At 37.7% G+C, this 18,913-nt stretch overlaps 2 protein-coding genes across 4 annotated transcripts; one reads left to right on the plus strand and one right to left on the minus strand.

The window, feature by feature from the left end:
* Positions 1 to 8,234: 8,234 nt before the first annotated feature.
* LOC113700051 (LEAF RUST 10 DISEASE-RESISTANCE LOCUS RECEPTOR-LIKE PROTEIN KINASE-like 2.2) lies at positions 8,235 to 13,521 on the minus strand. Of its 3 annotated transcripts, XM_027220484.2 has the most exons (4): positions 12,625 to 13,521; positions 9,794 to 9,856; positions 9,655 to 9,684; positions 8,235 to 9,570 (listed from the first exon to the last, which is right to left on the minus strand). In XM_027220484.2, exons 1-4 carry the CDS (start codon positions 13,445 to 13,447, stop codon positions 8,429 to 8,431), a joined length of 2,058 nt encoding a protein of 685 aa, XP_027076285.1. In that variant the 5' UTR covers positions 13,448 to 13,521; the 3' UTR covers positions 8,235 to 8,428. The 3 variants fall into 3 exon arrangements, with proteins under 3 accessions (XP_027076285.1, XP_071912643.1, XP_027076287.1); XM_072056542.1 differs by lacking the exon at positions 9,655 to 9,684; XM_027220486.2 differs by lacking the exons at positions 9,655 to 9,684; positions 9,794 to 9,856 and having other exon boundaries at positions 12,625 to 13,520.
* A 3,158-nt stretch (positions 13,522 to 16,679) lies between these two features.
* Positions 16,680 to 18,694, plus strand: LOC140010610 (protein FAR1-RELATED SEQUENCE 5-like). Its single transcript, XM_072057910.1, has 2 exons — positions 16,680 to 18,588; positions 18,672 to 18,694. The coding sequence occupies exons 1-2, from the start codon at positions 16,680 to 16,682 to the stop codon at positions 18,692 to 18,694; spliced, it is 1,932 nt and encodes a 643-aa protein (XP_071914011.1).
* The last annotated feature ends 219 nt before the right edge of the window (positions 18,695 to 18,913 follow it).

Here is an 18,913-nt window from a genome sequence, read left to right on the forward strand (position 1 = left end):
GATCCTTTTTCGTGACGGCGTTCAATTTCCTATAATCTATGCACTGCCGCCACCCAGTGGGCTTCCGGACTGGTACGAGCTCACCCTCCTGATTTGACTCTATCGTCACTCCCGCCTTCTTTGGGACCACCTGTACTGGACATACCCAGGGGCTATCTGATATAGCAAAAATTATCCCCACATCCAGTAGTTTTAGGATCTCTTTCTTCACTACCTCCATCATGAGAGGATTCAATCTCCTTTGAGCCTGCCGAATAGGTTTAGCGCCCTCCTCGAGTCGAATCCGATGTGTACATACCGCGGGGCTAATTCCCTTGATATCGGTGATAGTCCATCCTATCGCCTGCTTATGTTCTCTCAAAACTCGAATCAATTTGTCTTCTTGGACTTTTGATAAACTGGCGGAAATAATCACTGGGAGTGTCTCCCCCTCACCTAAGTACGCATACTTTAGGTGTTTTGGCAGCGGTTTCAACTCTAAGATAGGCGCCTGCACCACAGATGGAAGTAGCCTTTGGTGAGATTCAGGTGTAAAAACGGGTGCGAGGTCATACCTTATCTTTGTGGTTGGCAACGTCTGCAACGCTCCAATCACACATTTGAGCTCTTCACTCAACTCTATCTCAGCGGTCATCTCTAACTCGAAGTGCCTGGTCAAGGCAACTTCCAACTCATCCCTGCCTTCAATTTCGAAAACCTCACGTACAGCAGAGTCAATAGCATTTATAGAGAAGACAGAGCTAGCATGTGATTCTGACAGATACTTCATAGATTCGAAAATGTTAAAACGAACAATCTCACCATCAAATTCCATAGATAGGGTGCCCTTATTAACATCTATTTTAGTTCGAGCTGTGCTCAAGAAGGGTCTACCTAACAGTAAAGGTGATGGGTCGTGAGAGTGTTCATCATCCATATCAAGCACGTAAAAATCAGCAGGGAAAACCAATTCATTAATTTTCACTAAAACATCCTCAATCAACCCGTCAGGGTATGCATTAGTTCGGTCAGCCAGTTGGATTATTATCCCAGTCTCTTTTAAGGGACCTAAATTCAATGAAGCATATATAGACTTGGGCATCTCATTAATTGAGACTCCTAAATCCAACATAGCCTTTTCAATCAAGGAATTGCCTATTCTACAAGGAATAGTGAACATACCTGGGTCACCGCATTTCGGTGGAAGCTTTCGTTGCAGAATCGCTGACACATTTTCTCCCACTACCACTCTCTCATTTCCCTTCAATCGCCTTCGGTTGACACACAGGTCCCTTAAAAATTTTGCGTATCTGGGTACCTGTTTAATCGCATCTAAAAGAGAAATATTGATCTCCACTTTGCGAAAGATCTCTAGGACCTATTTCTCCTTGTCCTGCTTCCTTGGTTTCTCCAATTTGCTTGGGAAGGGAGGTGGGTTGGATCTAACTGGCATGAGTGGGTCCGGGATTACCTTTGAATTTTTATTGTCACCGCCCTCCTCTTCCAGCTCTTTTTCAATTCGATCTTCGTCCTTGTCCTTGGGAATCACCGGGTCAGGTTCTTAGACCTCCTTGCCACTTCTCAAGGTCATGGCGCTCACATTCTTCTGGTTTAATTCGGGCTGAGACGGCAATTTACCTTGGTTCTGGGAATCCAAACGGTTGATTGTTGTGGCCATTTGACTTATCTGATTCCTTATGTCCTGCATTTCGGAGTCCGTCCTTTGCTGATTTTGCGTGATGGTTGCCTCCGTCCTTTGCTGATTTTGCGTAATGGTTGCCATCATTTGTTTCATCATCTCCTCCAAAGATGGACCAGAGCTTGGGGGCGGAGGTGGTCGGGGTTGGTATTGCTGCTGGTACCCCGGTTGCTTATTTGGCACGAAATTAGACTGCCTGTTCGGTGCAAAGTTGGGCTGCCTATTCCCTCCATAACTGAGATTGGGATGATCTCTCCATCCGGGATTGTAGGTGCTTGAGTAAGGGTCGTACTGCTTCCTTGGCGCGGGCGCGTGGCCAGCCATGTTCACCTGTTCTGCAGTTTCTTCCTGAATCATTGGGCACATGTCTGCAGTGTGACCCATACCAGTGCAAATCCCGCACACCCTGGCCTGAGATGCATTCCCTACCACCAGTTGCCTAACAACTGAGGTCAACTCATTCAGCTGCTGCTGGATAGAGGGTGTCTCTATCTCATTCACCTTGCGTATTGGGACATCCTCTCTCGTACCGAATTGTTGTGAATTTTTCGCCATCCCCTCTATCAACTCCCGAGCTTCCCGAGGGGTTTTGTTCACTAGTGCCCCTCCACTTGCAGCATCAATTATGCTCCTATCTCTGAAGAGGAGCCCCTCATAAAAATACTGTATGAGTAACTGCTCACTTATCTGGTGTTGGGGGCACTTATTACACAACCTCTTGATCGCTCCCAGTACTCATACAGCGACTCCCCTGGGTGCTGCTTGATCCTGCAAATTTCTTTCCTTAGACTTGCAGCCTTGGACGCAGGAAAATATTTTTCTAGAAATCTTTTCTGCAACTGATCCCATGTGGTAATGCTGCCTGGTGGCAGGTAGTACAGCCAGTCTTTCGCAGAGTCTTTCAATGAGAAAGGGAATGCCCGCATTTTTATTTACTCTTCTGTGATCCCCGGGAGTTTCATACTATTGCACACAACATCAAACTCCTGCAGATGTTTATACGGCTCCTCACCTGGTAAACCATGAAAAGAAGGTAAGAGTTAAATAAGGCCAGATTTTAATTCAAATGGAGTGCTGTTATCTAAATTTAGGAATGTGATGCACGAAGGCTGCTGATTTAAGTTAGGAGCAGCCAATTCCCTCAATGTTCGTGCATTAGCCATGGGGATTTCTTCTTTCTCCGAGTCACTCGAAATGTCTCCAAACGAATTTGTTTGTTCAACTTCTGGCTCAGGTCTCTGAGATGCAGCACTGGAGTGCTCCTCTCTGAGCTGTCTGATCTCTTTTCTTGTTTTACGCGCGGTCTTCTTTACCTCAGGGTCAAAAATCAAATCACCTGTACGAGAAGACTTAGGCATACACTAGAAAAATACCAGAAAATTTAGAACAAAAATTGAATTTAAAAAGAAACAAATGATAACGCCAGTGCCCGGCAGCGGCGCCAAAAATTGACAGGTCGTCAGCCTGTGCAATAATAATAATAAAATCCTAACTACCACTAAAAGCAGTCAATAATTAATTCTAGGTACTGGAGTAAGGACTCTAGGTGTGCAATGGGTTACTTGATTCACCTTGTTTCCGAAGAGTTTGCTTAACCCGATATACCAGAATTAATTAGTTGACAAAAATTACTGAATAGTAGATAGTGGCAAGTAGGGTCGTCTCCTCAGGGATTGGGGATATTTGTCTCTTTTTAAATGCCAACTGGTAAGGGGGGATTTCACCAGAATGAAACTAAAATCAATTGAATAATTCAACAGAAATAAATAAATAATTAACTAGCACAAATATAGCAGGAGTTAAATCAAGAATGAATAAATTCTAGCCAAGGATGCAACTACTCAGGCACAGTCCACTTATCCGATCATTGATGCAAGAGAGGTTCACTTAATTTATTAATAGACTAGTTATAGTTGCCGATGAACTCTGACAACCAATTTTTCCTTAAATTATTGATAACCAAGGTACAACCATTGATCACCCCTAACCAGAAAATACTCCTAAGTACGACCATAGGAACTAATTTCCCAATTGCACTAATGACTAGAAAAACCTAGCCCTAATCAATAACACGCTACGAGAGTTATTTAAATTAGATCGCACGTTCCCCTAGTGTGTGAATACACCAGTTGCCACTAATATTAATCAATCAAACAATTACGGATTTAATTGACTAAATTGGCACGAGATTAATAAATCACATTGAACATCGGGCCCTTGACATCCAATTAATAAAATAATCCCATGAGAATGCAAGCAGACAATGTGCAAATATTAATAAATTAAGGAACGCGTGAAAACTAATTAGATCTCACAGATTTTCGGGACTGCGCCGTCGAGTTGACCCTTGACTAGATGAAAGGTTTAGCCACGCCGCATAATTAAATCACCACACGAATTATTGGATTGCAAAGGCATTGCGGTTTTTTTACTAGAAAGCAAGGAATAAATGGTGTTTTTCCCGTTGGGGAATTTTGTCGAACACCTGGCGTGTGTCAGAGGCCAGTCAAAAGAAAGAGAAAACTAAAACTAAACTAAAAGACTAAAAATTAGAGGTAAAAAGCCGTTCGTCCCTTCCTTCTGTACGTTCACTACTTATAAAGCCAAAAGAAAGATGCTTAAAAGCTATTTCCCTGTGGTCCCCACACATGTGGACAAAGCCTCCAAAGTACTTGTTGTTCCAAATCTCTCTACGTTGCTTTCTTTGAAAAGCCCAAATGACTAAATGCCTTGCACTAGCTTGTGGTCCCCACCAATTCAAGGGCTCAAAGGTTAAAGCCCTTAGAAGTCTGCATTTTTTCATACAAGTCCCTCCTTTTTGGTAATTTTTTGCTTCACTCCTGAAATTGATTCCAAATACCAAATATGAGTAAATATCAGCAACTAACACAATATTTGTCAGCGATAGAAGGGGAAATCAATAATAAAATTATTAACAAATTATACCCTATCAGTTAGCCAAGTGTACTATCCCGAATGGATCTACGGACGGATGGTTCAAGGGGAAGACTTGAGAATCCAAGTTGAGGAAGATGGAGAGGATGTCATTGCCAAAAAATTGGCAATTGTGGGACTTTGGTGCATTCAGTGGAACCCTGTGGATCGTCCTTCAATAACCTTCGTTCTTCAGATGCTTGAAGGAAATGGAGAAAGTCCGAGTCTTCCACCAAGTCCTTTCACCTCAACAGATCCCATGAATCCAAGTACTCCAAGCTTGCATAGAAGACATTTGGCTTCAGGATTGGCAATGATCTCTGAGTTAGAATAAGATGCTAGAGGTTAATGTCAACTGAAAGTCTTGTGTATTAATAGCTCCCAATGTTCTGCAAATGCAAGAAACAAAAAGAAGAAATTGATGAATAAAGTAGAGGTAATCAATGATATATTTTACATGTGTACTGTATTGTGGCTGATGGTTAAACTACCTCTTCTTATGTGGGATAATAGCCGTTACTAAATGCCATGATGGCTCTTAAATAGTTGAATTCTTCAACACAAGGCAAAACCATGGCTTAAAAGACTGAACCATAAGAAAGAAGGAACCAGAAGAAACTTTGATAAGTCTATCAGTTAGACCATTGAGCACTGAAGTTGTTGCTATTATTATTATAATAATTATTATTATTGACAAAATCAAGTTGTTATACTTTGTTATTTTTTTGGGTCAACTCCTTTTGTTGTTATTTTTGTATTAAAAAAAAAAGAAAATTGTCCCCTTATTACCTTCATTTGTTTTGTTAGGCAGCTCGTATGATAACCGCTTTCGGGTAGTTATTCGAGGTCTTCAGATCGACCCTTACTGGTAACATGTTGTGCGTTTTGGGCAAACTCTGCACAGCTGCAGGAGATTAGTTTGGACAAGATATCCTATGTCCACAAAAAAAAAAGTAATTAGTAAGAATTTGATTTGTGGCCTCGATACATGTCTGACTGCAATAATAATTAAAGTTGGATCCACCCAAAACTTTATTATTACACGCCTTAACCAAAAAAAAGAAGAAGAAGAAGAAGAAGACGAAGAAGCTTATCAGCTAAGTGCATGGATAACTGGATACAAAAAAATTTTGTTAAAATTTTCCAATTTATATGCTTGAGGGTGAACGCGTACTGCAAAACATACCTCCTTGCTTTGGCAGAATATTGGGATTTTTTTTTTGTGGGGGTGAACGCGTAGTGAGAGGAGTTTGCTAAATCTATAAATTTTGTGCAGAAAAAACACATAAATTTTTAATGTCGCACTCACTAAATGAGAGGTGTAGCTGCCTCCAACACAGCTGCCTCAAATAATACCCGAAAGCGGTATTCATTTTATTGATACAGCAGAAAACAGAGCTTGTTATAATTTCCAGCCATTTATGGCTTCATTCTTACTCAATCCAACCCAACATTATACACAAAACAAGTCCAGAACACAAATTCAGTTCAATAGCCATTCCATAGGCTCACAACAACACACGAACAAAGATTAAGCTAGTATCAAGTGCGGAAATGCAATTACAAAAGACTGATTTGACGGGCTTTGCGGAAATAACATATCCGAGGCTACGCTTATCAGATTGATACACAGCTTATACCATTTTGAAGCTAAGACAAAGGCCTACAACTTTCATGAAGAGTACTTAGTCTAATTTCCAGTGTAACCTGATCAAATTCCCAATCCATATAACCTGGTTTCAACTATTCTGCTAATCAACCGCACTGCACTCAAATGACCATATCTCAGTCTACCGAGGTCCGTTTAAGACGTTCTTAGCGGCGTTACAAAGCTGAGACAAGGCACTAAAACTTTTATGTTTTAACAAATGACTAAATCCAAACGGATTATAGTGAATAACTCAACCAAAAAGGACTGAACTGTCCACACGGAACTCTGGAAAGTGACCTAGATCAGCGAGGGTATTTTCATCTTTTCACAAGCTACGTTGCTCCGATTGAGTTGAAATTTTGTGGAAAACTATAAAATACCATTCTCTACAACTTTTATGTTTTGACCTAAGGCCATTTCAGCCTCTAACATGGAGCAACAAAAACGGACAGAAAGGGGGGAAATTTTCCAGAAATCTGGAATTTGTTGATCTTCAATGAAACTTTCTCAAATTTCTTATTCCAATCACTACCAAAGCCCCTTATATAAACTTATATTCAACATATACAACTAAACAACAAGTGTAGACAGAAATTAATCAAACCCTAACTTGTTTATTTCATCCAATGATCATCACAACCACTTGCACATCTTGAAATCAAGCCAAAACTTAAGCTAAATAACATCTTAACACAAGATTTAAAAGATCAAGGACCATGATCAGATTTAATATATCAAAGACAAGCTTGGATGAGTGATAATCCACCTCCTTTGAAATAAGTAGCAAAAGGCCAATCAACACCCAAGAAGCTAATACTTTGTCAGTTTAATATTCTTCCAAGAAGCTATCAGTGCTGATCGGTTGCAAGATGATAGGAGAAGCTTTTTCTTCCTTAGTGAAAATTCTCTTGTTTTTCTCTTCCCATATATGATAGACAGAAAATGCAAGAGACGACCTGAATTTTTAATCAAGAAAATTTTTCCTAACACAATATTTTAATATTCAAAGCATATGCTCCTCTGTATGCCAAATTCGAACTCTGCACACTTCTCTCCAAATATTTGCAGCATAAGTGTAATCCTCATGATCACGTTAACTTTATTTCATGGGTTAATTAGTGAAGGTTATATAATCTTGGAGGTTTATGTGATTAAGTTTAGAAGTTGGGGGACTAATTAATAATTTGAGCAAGTGTTTATATTGGAAGAATTTTGAGTTGGACCTCACTTTACTCTTCCTAACCCTTCCTACTATTTCTCTCCAAAATATCTCTTTAGTCCTTCTCCTGAGACATTTGTTTTAGGAGTACTCCTACACCCCTCATTCGCAAGCCTAATATGTCATCTCTTTCTCTAAGATTAAAACTTTTAAAAATGTTGTATTCGTGCAACACATATCAAGAAACGTTTATTGGAAAACTGAAGTTTAGATCTTTTCAGAACCGTTTATCATTATGACACAAAGCAATTCCATTTTCCTCTCCACTCCCCTTGAAAGCTTAGGCACAATGACTGACTTTTTGTAATCAAATCATATGAACTCAGAGACAATGACAGTAGCAATCCATAACTCAAGAGAAGGTGCCAATGTCGTGATGCTTCTTACGTACAAAACCTCAACTTAAATAACTGAACCAACAAGAAGAAACACTAGTTCTCTTCTTCATGATTATTTGAAAAGTATATCAGCTAGACCGTGTAGCATTCGCCTCCACTTACTCAAGCAGGTAGGATCCAGGAAATGTCTTATTCTGCACGTTGATGAAATGGAACGACATGTTTCAAAGGAAAAATCCACTAGATAAAGCATTCACAAGGCTATGTCAAACTAACAATTTGACCAGTAACAGCAACACTATTGGAAAGGATCGATCTTACGAATTTGGAGGAAATATTTAGATATGCTGCTCGCTGTTTTAGATAACATAATAGTTTAAGAAAAAAATATGGATTGGAGCTCAATTGTAGAAATTATTAAGTTAAACTCAAAGATTGATGCTGGTATTACTATTATATATGAAGCATATATCAAGGAGCTACCCTTGAGCTTATTGATACCAAACTGATATTTCAGTTTGCCATGCTATCTGTTACTAGGTGGCATATTTGAGAGTTTGAAAGACAAATCCACTAGACAAAGATTTCACTGAATGCACGAATTCTACTTAGTCATCCATCTGCTCTATTTCTAAAGCAACAGAGCTACATAGGGGCACCGTTGACTCATCAGAAGAACTACTATCGCTGCTTCTTTGCATGGATATGGGTGAATCTGGAGGGTAAAACGACGGTTTAGGAGGCAACTTTAGGCCAATAGCATCACCTTCAAGTATTTTTAAGACTTCTCTCATTGAAGGACGATCCTCAGGTGTCATCTGTATGCACCACAAGGCAATCAAAATCAATTTTCTTGTAATTGTCTTTTCTTCTTCAGTTGCATGATCGCCGATTTCCATTTCCTCCACCTGATCGAATTTGTCATATATCCATGAAGGGAAGTATATTTGACTAGAATGCTCAGCATGCGCATCCACATTTCTCCTCCTTCCTGCCATCTCCATTAGTAACATTCCATAGCTGTAAACGTCTGTCTTATGTGAGACTCTTCCAATCTTTTTATAGAACAACTCCGGGGCCATGTAACCTAAAGTTCCTCTCGCAGCAGTAAGAGTTGCAATACTCTTTTGCATCGGGTAAAGTTTTGCAAGTCCAAAGTCCGAAACTTTTGGAACAAAGTTGTCATCGAGTAAGACGTTATGCGGCTTAATATCAAAATGCAGAATTTGCATATCACACCCATGATGCAAGTATTCGATGCCACGAGCAATCCCCTTTGCAATCTCACAAACTTGTTTCCAACTCAATGGAGAACCATTCTGACAATTTGAGAAAATTAACTTGTCCAGAGAGCCATTTGGCATGTAATCATACACTAGAGCATGTTTTGAGGCAGTAACACAAAATCCCACTAACTGAACCACATTCACATGGTGTATTCTTCCAATAGTCGAAACTTCATTGATGAATTCTTGGCCATTAGCTTTTGATTTGTTCAGCATCTTGACAGCAACTGTCCCTCCACTGCGCAATTTGCCTTTGTAAACCAAACCATAGCCTCCTTCACCTAGTTTCTCCTCAAAATTTTTTGTCATTGTCTTTATTTCTTTGTATGAGTACCTAATGTTGTTTCTTTGTAGGAAATCTTCTATTGTATCATACCTCGATAAATGCCTGCGATGACACCGATAAAGGAGGAAAGCAAACAAGAGGATAATGCCAATGACATGTTTTGCTGCAATAAGCAGAACTGAAATAGAAGAAGAGAACAATAAGACTTAGCTAAGATTGACTTCTAGTGTATGTCTTTTCAACTATAAATCAGATGCCTTACTCGAAATTAAGCCACCAATATTAAAGTGATCTGCTTATAAAAGAAAAGTTAAAGGATTATAATGGAAATATTGAAATAGAAAGAATCTGATTGATTAAAAAATGGTTTTTCTGTAAATCAAAGAAATAAAATTACTGACGTCCATTTGGGACATATGGGCCGAGGAGACTGTAGACATCTACCAATATGAGAGCTCCATCGCCTACGTACAGAAGGCAACGTCAATGTCCAATTGGATGCTTAAAAATCAACTTTTATTAATTACAGCTATATATTTCACACTCATATGCGTGCAAGTTTCAAATTACTATGACAATAAATTCAAAGTATGTTTGTTTTGCATGGCTTAAAGTAAGAATTCAATAATTCATATGTTTGTTGGGATCATAACACAAATAAGCTTTTTAAAAATCCAACTTTTCTAATTTGACCATGTTCCTATATTTTTTTGGTTTGCTAAAAAAGATTTGCAGCAACAAATAAAGACAAAACAGCAGTAGGTTTCTGGTATTCTGATTCCCAAAAAAAAAAAAGAAAAAAAGAAAAAGAAAAAGAAAAAATCCACATCATCAGTATTATTGTACACATGAATTCTGTATTTTATTAGTTGCTATTGATTGTGGACATCAAATGTTGTAAGAAGTATAACAGTTTGTCTTAAGTATATTTTATTAGTTGCTATTGATTGTGGACATGCAATTCGTTACATGAATGATGCATTGAATTTTTGCCAGGATCAAATAAAATTAAGAAATCTACTTGAAGCTGGAAAATGAAAGGGGCTTACCCAGAGTTAACTCAAGTCAAATTTCATACGGTTTGTCTAAGAGGTGCTTATAGGGCACAAGTTAAAATATATTTTAGGTGTTATATTTTTAAAAATATAAGATTAATTAGAGAAAGTAAATAAGTAGAAGAAAAGGTAGGTAAGATTATATATAAAAAAATATCTATATCTACATGTATTAGAGAACAGGTTTTCGACGAAGAGCCTCCACAGGCATGAGAAATCTAAATCCCTTTTTATTATAATTTTAGATTTATCTTAATTTAGTAATCCCTTCTCCTTATCCTTTCTCACTTTCCAATTTACGTGACCCACTAACCCACAAAACCAAAACTCCAAAATTTTAAATAACGGATAATAATCACCCATGCAAAATCACATCTACATATGCCAAATCACGTCTGACACTTACGAATTTGAGAAACTCACCATTATGAATTCCCACAATTCTACGTATCCTATTGCATAACGTATTTTACTCTCATAATCATTCATAAAACTGACAATCACTAACCAATTTTCATTTGTCATCCACACAAACCAAATATAGTGAGAAGAAAAAAAAAAGTAAGACTACGTATCATATTCCCACCATGGACGAATCTCACCTATAAGCATTTCAACGATGCCTCAATTCCAAACTTGCAAGATTGCAAAGAAGAAAACAACTAATCACAAAACGAAACCTATACTGCAGTGATTCCACTAAAATATTTCCAAAGATTTAGCAAATTCACTTCCAAGAAATACAAGTTTCACTGAAAATTTTTTTATAGTATGACCTCCACAAAACTTCAGCAAAATCAATTAAACCACCAATATTAGTTTTCATATTAAAGGTTGATTGGTGTAAAAAATGTTTGCACCTTCATTCAAGATTATCAAATCTAATGCATAATATTTATAAGTATTTCATTTTGAAAGCAATTACTACAACCTCTCCTACCTTATCATCTAATACAACCCTCCCCCTATAAAATCATCTGATTATGTCATTACTTTTCTTTTTGATCTCTAAATCAAAATACTTCAAAAATTATGTTCTGTTGACAATTTTTTGGCTTTCAATATGTCAAAAATATTTGAATGGTGAAAATAGGTCAAAATTATAAAAAAAAAAAAAAGAAGTTGGTAATGATTAATTAGTTGGCAAAGCTTAGTCAACTGCATATGAAATTTTATGTATAACTAACAAAAGTGATAAAATCCATTATGAACAGTGTTGATTTTTTAGAATAATTTTTAAACTCATTTTATTGATGTGTAATAGATAGAAATTCTCCCTAGTACAATGAAGAGGAACCTAGCCTAAACACCTCCAGACCTAAACCAAAAACAAAAGGAAAAAAGAAAAAAAAAAAGTCACTTCATCAGTTTCTAAATGAAACAAATGACCTAGAGGGAATTGGGGCAGAGGCAATAGTGTACCAATATTATATTTCTTGCATATATTTACATTATATTATTTTGCACATGAATTTTTCATTCTATTTATTGCTATTGATTGTGGACACCAAACAAAAAATGTACCTGCCCCACGTTTTTGACTCACAGAATAAGATCTTAATAAATAGCCTTAATGCTCTTTAGTTAATGTAATACGTAAAATAATCAAGTATGCGCATTTATTAGATAGCAAGGTCTCGCACAAAGTAGTGATATTTGATAATGCAATTCATTACATGAATGATGTATTGAATTTTGGATTGGATCAAATAAAAATTAAGAAAAGAAATCTACTTGACTCTAGAAAATGAAAGGGACCCCTACCCAGAGTTGACTCAACCCAATTTCACATATACTCTCCGTTCACTTTTGGGAAAGATGAGTCGCCAAGCCAGCTGGTTGTAGAAAGCACAAGCACCATTAAAAGGAGAATTTGAGATCCACAACTCAAATGCATTAATCAATTATATTTTGAACATTAAGACTTATATGATGCATGAAATTTAAAATAAACGGTTGTGCTCATCAACAAGATTTGGTTGTTCTATAATTAAAAAAAGAAAGAAAGAAAGATGAATAGCAGTACATCTTAACTTAAAATCTTCCAATATACGGTAATTTGTCATTAATTCCCCAAAAACATAGTTTCAAGCAGTAGTATTGAATACTTTTTAAAAGATCTATCATAATCAATCATCAATCAAGATGTTAATAAATCTTCAAATCAGTGTACTTACAAAAAAGGGATCTCCTGATGTCCAGGCCTCCGTACCATTTGAGCTCATGGCCATTAGACAGAAGATTGTGGATGTCTTGAAACGAAATATCTCCTGCTGTTACATTAGGGAGACACCGCAGGTCTGCAGCAGCTGTCTTATAGATGGTGCACGACTCTTCAATATCAGATGCCACCACGCTTTCACCAACCACAACATAGCTATAATAACCGGGTGGAGCTTTCATTTTTGAAAAATGATTTGCAGTGACATTACAGGAAGCAGTGTCTACGTAAAGAGGATGATATTTCGATTTCACCGGATTTTTACAGCTCACAAAGACCAACCAACCAGTATCGGGAACTGTCTTCCCAGAAAAGTAGTATTCGTTGTATGGATTTTGATAGTATTGGTTGTATGGCTTGAATGGGTAGACTGGCAGAGTAGAACAGTTATTCTTTTGCACCCCAGGATCAAATATACGAAGTGTCCGTTGCTCATAATCAATACTGTTTAACTCCACAGAAAAGTTATACTGTTGTATCTCCGGATAGGAACCAACACTCAAGGATAGAACACTGCGATTGTTTTCACAAGAGAATTCAATAACATAAGGTTCAGGGCACAAATCATCACCACTAAATTGAAACGGGCACTTTAAATTGATGTCGGTGCCCCCGCAAGTGGATGGGCGACGGTCACTGCTGGTGTTTTTGGAGTTGAAGGTAGGATCACCATATCTCCGACAATGGTCACCGAAAAAAGTACTAGGTGTGATCGCGAGAACGAAGAAGAAAATTGGGATTAGAGAAAACACAACTGCCAAAATCTGAAGATGGAGCATACTTGTTACACATTGACTGAGTGAATTATAAAAAAGAAGCCGGATATATGTAGGAAACGGAGAAGGGGCACTTTACTTGGCAAAGAGGATAGGACCTTATTAATTAGGCCTTATTAATTTATTGAATAGGCCAAAATTAATTTATTGAATATCTCTTTCAGAACTAGTCCTTATTACCAGAGTTACATGCTGTAACATAAAATACAGGAAAATATGTAGCAAATCAAATTCAAGAAAATTAATTGATCTGCCAACCTGGATGTGGCCTTTCACTAACCATATCAAAGTACCAAACTAGGTTTTTTTTCGTTTTTTCCTCCTTAAGGGAGTCTAGTCTAGACTTTTGATTATTTCTTTTAAGCAGTCCAACATAGATTTACAATTGAAAACTTTAACCTCGAAAAAAGAAAAGAAAACAAAAGGAAAATCAGTCAGGTAATGAGTCTATTAATATATAACTTATATTGTAAATTTAGAGCCACATCATTATGGTGATGCATGATGAACAAAAAAAAGTTATAAGAAATGATCTTTTTTAATGAAAAACACAAACAATATTATGATGACTAGTGTATTCGATAAAAGAATAAAAAGATATCTGATGAGAAGCTAATTAGTTCACTTGAAAATATCAAGATCAGGTTTAGAAAAGTGGTTCACTCGTTCTTTTCCTCTTTATAATTTTTGGGGCCCCGGAATTGAATGGAGTATTGAATAATTTGAGTATATTCGACGTTTTAACGTTTTAACTTTCCAACAACATCAGATCCATTAATGTTTTGCAGAATAGTCTTTTGTTTTTTTCTTGTAAGTCTCAATTGATGGTAACATGAAAATCAAGTCGAGTAAATCCAAAAAATTTAAAAGAGAAAAAACCTCTAGACCTAGATGCTGTCTTCCACTATTCACACACTAAATGTCTAATTGTGTATTTCCAAAGAACTTCTGTTCCACATTAAAAAATCGTAATTAAGAAACCTAAACAATTATATAATACTAAACAATTTTCAACCATTATATAATACTTAGCTTCTTAATTAAGAAACCTAAACAATTATCAATGAATGCGTATGCTGGGTTACTAACCGGGTTTTCTCGTTCCGTATCATAAAAGATGTCAAAGTCATTGTCGGAATAAAATATATCAAAGTCGTTGTCGGATAGGTATTGATAGAAGTGTGGATGTTGAGCAAGCTGCCATTGTCATCTACAGCGTTTTGATGCATTAATTAGCGGATACGGGGCAGGAGCGGTCCTCAGACGACCGCTCCTGAACGGTCTCCTCACAATAAAAAACGTGAGGAGACAAATGAGCCAAGTCAGCAAGGCTGAAGCAGGGCACAAAAACGATGCCGTTCCAAATAAAAAAATGTTGACTTCCAAACGGGAGCAGACGGAGCAAACGGAAGAGAATTGATTTTTGAAATTCAAGTTGAAATTTTGAATTAACCGCAGAAAACAAAACTGAGGGAAGCCAAATAATTAAATTGTGAAGGTAATCTACTCTGACCAACCACTCACTGAAGGCAGAAAGCTGATGTTCAGGTGGGATTCAACCTACTGGGTGTTTCTAGGTGAAGTGGGTGTAGCCTACTCTGATGAAAGTAGCAATTGACAGAAAAATGGGTGGAGAGGCAGGCGGCATGGAAGAAGCAAACAGAGATGAAGCCAAAGTTTGTCCGTAAAATTGAATAACAGAAGCAGTTGTGGTCTCCAATTGGGTATAAGAGTGTTGTATGTATTCTGAATGCGTGCAAGAGCGGCGGTAAGGTAGAAGCAAATAGAGGAAATTCAGCATCTCACGAAACCAGATTTTGTCCTTCAACTTAATAGCAGAAGCAGCTACGTCTCCGACTTCGGTGAAACGTGAAGCGTATTAGCAGACCAAGGTAACATGACTGAACCATGTCAGTAATTGTGGCCAATAATTTGTCACCCAAATGCACATCTGTTAAAGGAAGGATGAAATTAGAGTCACTGAAGACATAATATGAAGATGATAGAAGAATAGTGAAGTTGTACTGTATTTGTATGTGTGTACCGTATCTGTGTTTGTGTGAGCATTCAGCTTTTCAGTGATGGACTATAATGGGATAGTAGTTTTTGGAAGACCTAGGGTTATGTATTCAAGTAAACCGTCGACTGGAATTAGGGAAAGATGAGAGAAACAAAGTCACATTTAACAAGTGAATGAATATACATCCTGTTGTAAATTAGTTACATGTTATAGCCACCGTATTACAATTGATATGAATCACTGTGCATTTAGTAATTGGTCCATGCTCATGGAGCAATATTAGTTTGCCCCTCTTCTGACCATATAGTGTGTGTAAAATGGAGGCGTAGAGTTGAATGAGATGAAGCAGAGGAAAAGACACATATGTGAATAATAAATGGGTGAACCTTGTGTTGTAAGTCAATTACATGATGTAAGAAATATATTACAATGAGTAGAAAGTAGGGTTATGTATTCAAGTAAATCATCGACTGGAATTAGGGAAAGATGAGAGAAACAAAGTCACATTTAACAAGTGAATGAATATACATCTTGTTGTAAATTAGTTACATGTTATAGCCACCGTATTACAATTGATATGAATTATTGTGCATCTAGTAATTGGTCCATGCTCATGGAGTAATATTAGTTTGCCCCTCTCCTGACCATACAGTGTGTATAAAATAGAGGCGTAGAGTTGAATGGGGTGAAACAGAGGAAAAGACACATATGTCCATAATAAATGGGTGAACCTTGTGTTGTAAGTCAATTACATGATGTAAAAAATATATTACAATGAGTAGAAAGTACTTGTTTGGCCCTCAAAATGTAGAAAAAGTAGAAAATGTGGAGTTGGTTTATGCGGTTGTCATTAACGAATGACATAAGGTCCAGTAAGCTAAAGAATCTAGAATCAAAATATAATCACCAGCGTGGATGTACATACAGTTCAAATAGACTTACAACGCGTGACCAATACATTACAGTCCGTATAAGTTAGTGTACATGGAGTTGTATTTGTACATAGATAATACCGTTGTCTTAGAGTAAAAGTAAGGTGATCTGAATCATTAATCATATTGATAAGCGTAATAATAGGATTTGGTATACGAGTAATGTGTGATTCATAACACATTATAAATGGTAATATACATTTATATTGTCGTTTATGTACATACTATTCATGAAATGTTGCAAATTAGGGTGTTTGATGCATAATTGGCAGGAGTAGAAGTAATGGATTGCAGCAAATTGACAGAAAATGGGACCCCTGAATTAGGAATGGAGTTCAACAGTGAAGAGGATGCGTACAAGTTTTACAATAAGTATGCCTTTAAAATGGGTTTCAGTGTACGTAAAGACTATCTGAATAAAGACAAAGACGGCATGACCACGTCTAGGAGATATAGTTGCTGCAAGGAAGGTGTGAAACGCAAGTACGAAGGTGATGTGATGCCAAAGAGGACACGAGTGCCGACGAAAACAGGGTGTGGAGCTAAGATGGTTATCGTGTTGTTTAGAGGGACAATGAAGTACCGTGTGCATGACCTTGTCTTAGAGCATAATCATGAGTTGCACATTGCTCAATGTGCTCACATGATGCCATCACAAAGAAAAGTGAGTGTGGCTCAAGGATTCCAAGCTGAAATAAGCGAGGATGCTGGGCTTTCATTGAAACAGAACCATGAGCTTATGGGAACGGAAGCAGGTGGGATGGGTAATGTGGGATATACTCGGGATGATCTTAAACGATATCTTCGAACAAGACGGGAAAGGAGCTTGAAATATGGAGAAGCAGGTAGCATGCTGAATTATTTTCAAGAGCAAACACTCGAGAATCCATCCTTTTTTCATGCCGTACAGCTGGACTGTGAAGAACAAATAACGAATATCTTTTGGGCTGATGCAGGAATGTTAATTGACTACAACTTTTTTGGAGACGTAGTCACATTCGACACAACCTACAAAACAAATAAAGAATACCGGCCACTTGGAGTATTTGTGGGTTTTAACCAGCATAGGCAAATTGTGATATTCGGTGCTGCCCTTATGTATGATGAGACGATAGATTCTTTCAAATGGGTGTTTGGTACATTTTTAGAAGCAATGTGCGGAAAACATCCAAGTACCATACTAACCGACCAAGATCACGCCATGGCAGCCGCTCTTTCAATTGTCATGCCTGAAACATTTCACGGTCTATGTACGTTTCACATAAGGCGTAATTTTATGAAACATCTTGGCAATCACTACAAGGAAAATAGTGATCTTCCATACATGTTTGGTGCCTGCATGTATGAGTTTGAAGAAGTGGAACAATTCAATAGGGTGTGGGAGGCGATGGTGAAGAAACACAATCTTGAAAATAATGAATGGCTCTCGGGGTTGTACAAAATTCGTGATAAATGGGCAAGGTGCATGATGAAAGAAAGATGGACCGCGGGAATGCGAAGCACCCAACTCAGCGAAAGCCTAAATGCAGCAATTAAAAATCATTTGAAACTGGATCATGACCTTGTGCAGTTCTTTAGACATTTCAATCGGGTGGTTGATGAAAAGAGACATAATGAACTGATCGCAGAATATGAAATGAGGCAAAAGCTCCCCATGGTAGGGTTAAGGCAAACACCTATGCTTGTGCATGCATCAGAGACGTATTCACCAACCGTATTTGTTGCATTCCAAAATGAATATGGCGAGTCAACAGCTATGGTTATATTGAGACAACAAGATGCAGCGATGTTTGTGGAGTTTGCGGTCATGAGGTATGATGGAGGACCTGAAAGAACAGTAGTATTCAATCGGAATGATCTAAGTGTACGTTGCAGTTGCAAAAAATACGAGAATGAAGGCATTTTATGTGGGCACGCGTTGAAGGTGTTTGATACCGTGGGCATAAAAATAATTCCTCCTGAATACATTAAGAGGCGATGGACAAAAAGAGCTCGGGCTGGAGATTGTTTTGATCGGCGAGGACAGGAAGTTGTGGCTGATCCTAAAGTCATGATTTCAACTCGTTATCGGGAGCTCGCTCCAGCCATGATTAAGGTCGCAACTCGAGCAGCAATGTCGGAGGACACCAGCAAAGTAGCAATCACTGTCATATCCGATTTGTCAAAGAGAGTTGAGCTCCTCCTCTCAGAAAGTGAAGAGCAACCTTTGCAAAATCAAAAAAATCTGAATATGGAGGAACGAGATAAAATTGAAATTGTAAATGAAATGGGGGAGGCAGTAGTCGCAAGAGGCATTAAAAAACGAGGCGGTGGGAAGAAAAGTAAAGTGATGCGAAGTTGGGTCGATAAATTTGACAGAGTAAAAAGAAAATCTAGATTATCAAGAACTACACAGACTACGGTATGGATCAAATTTTGGTACTTGGGGAACATTTATGCTAAAACTAAGTTATTGTTATACTATTAACTAAAGTTTAGGTAACATTCATTATGAAATAATATTATTGCCGTGTCAAT

This window comes from Coffea arabica, chromosome 7c (assembly GCF_036785885.1).
Source record: "Coffea arabica cultivar ET-39 chromosome 7c, Coffea Arabica ET-39 HiFi, whole genome shotgun sequence".
Lineage (NCBI taxonomy): Eukaryota > Viridiplantae > Streptophyta > Magnoliopsida > Gentianales > Rubiaceae > Coffea > Coffea arabica.

Excerpts from the sequence above, each read along its gene's own strand:
- LOC140010610 (XM_072057910.1), top strand. The coding sequence starts at position 16,680 with ATGGATTGCAGCAAATTGACAGAAAATGGGACCCCTGAATTAGGAATG. Across the intron at positions 18,589-18,671 it reads TGAGCTCCTCCTCTCAGAAA|GCAGTAGTCGCAAGAGGCAT; the intron begins GTGAAGAGCAAC and ends GAAATGGGGGAG.
- LOC113700051 (XM_027220484.2), bottom strand. The coding sequence starts at position 13,447 with ATGCTCCATCTTCAGATTTTGGCAGTTGTGTTTTCTCTAATCCCAATT. Across the intron at positions 9,857-12,624 it reads CATCAGGAGATCCCTTTTTT|GCGATGGAGCTCTCATATTG; the intron begins GTAAGTACACTG and ends TTCTGTACGTAG. Across the intron at positions 9,571-9,654 it reads TATTGGTGGCTTAATTTCGA|TTCTGCTTATTGCAGCAAAA; the intron begins GTAAGGCATCTG and ends CTTCTATTTCAG.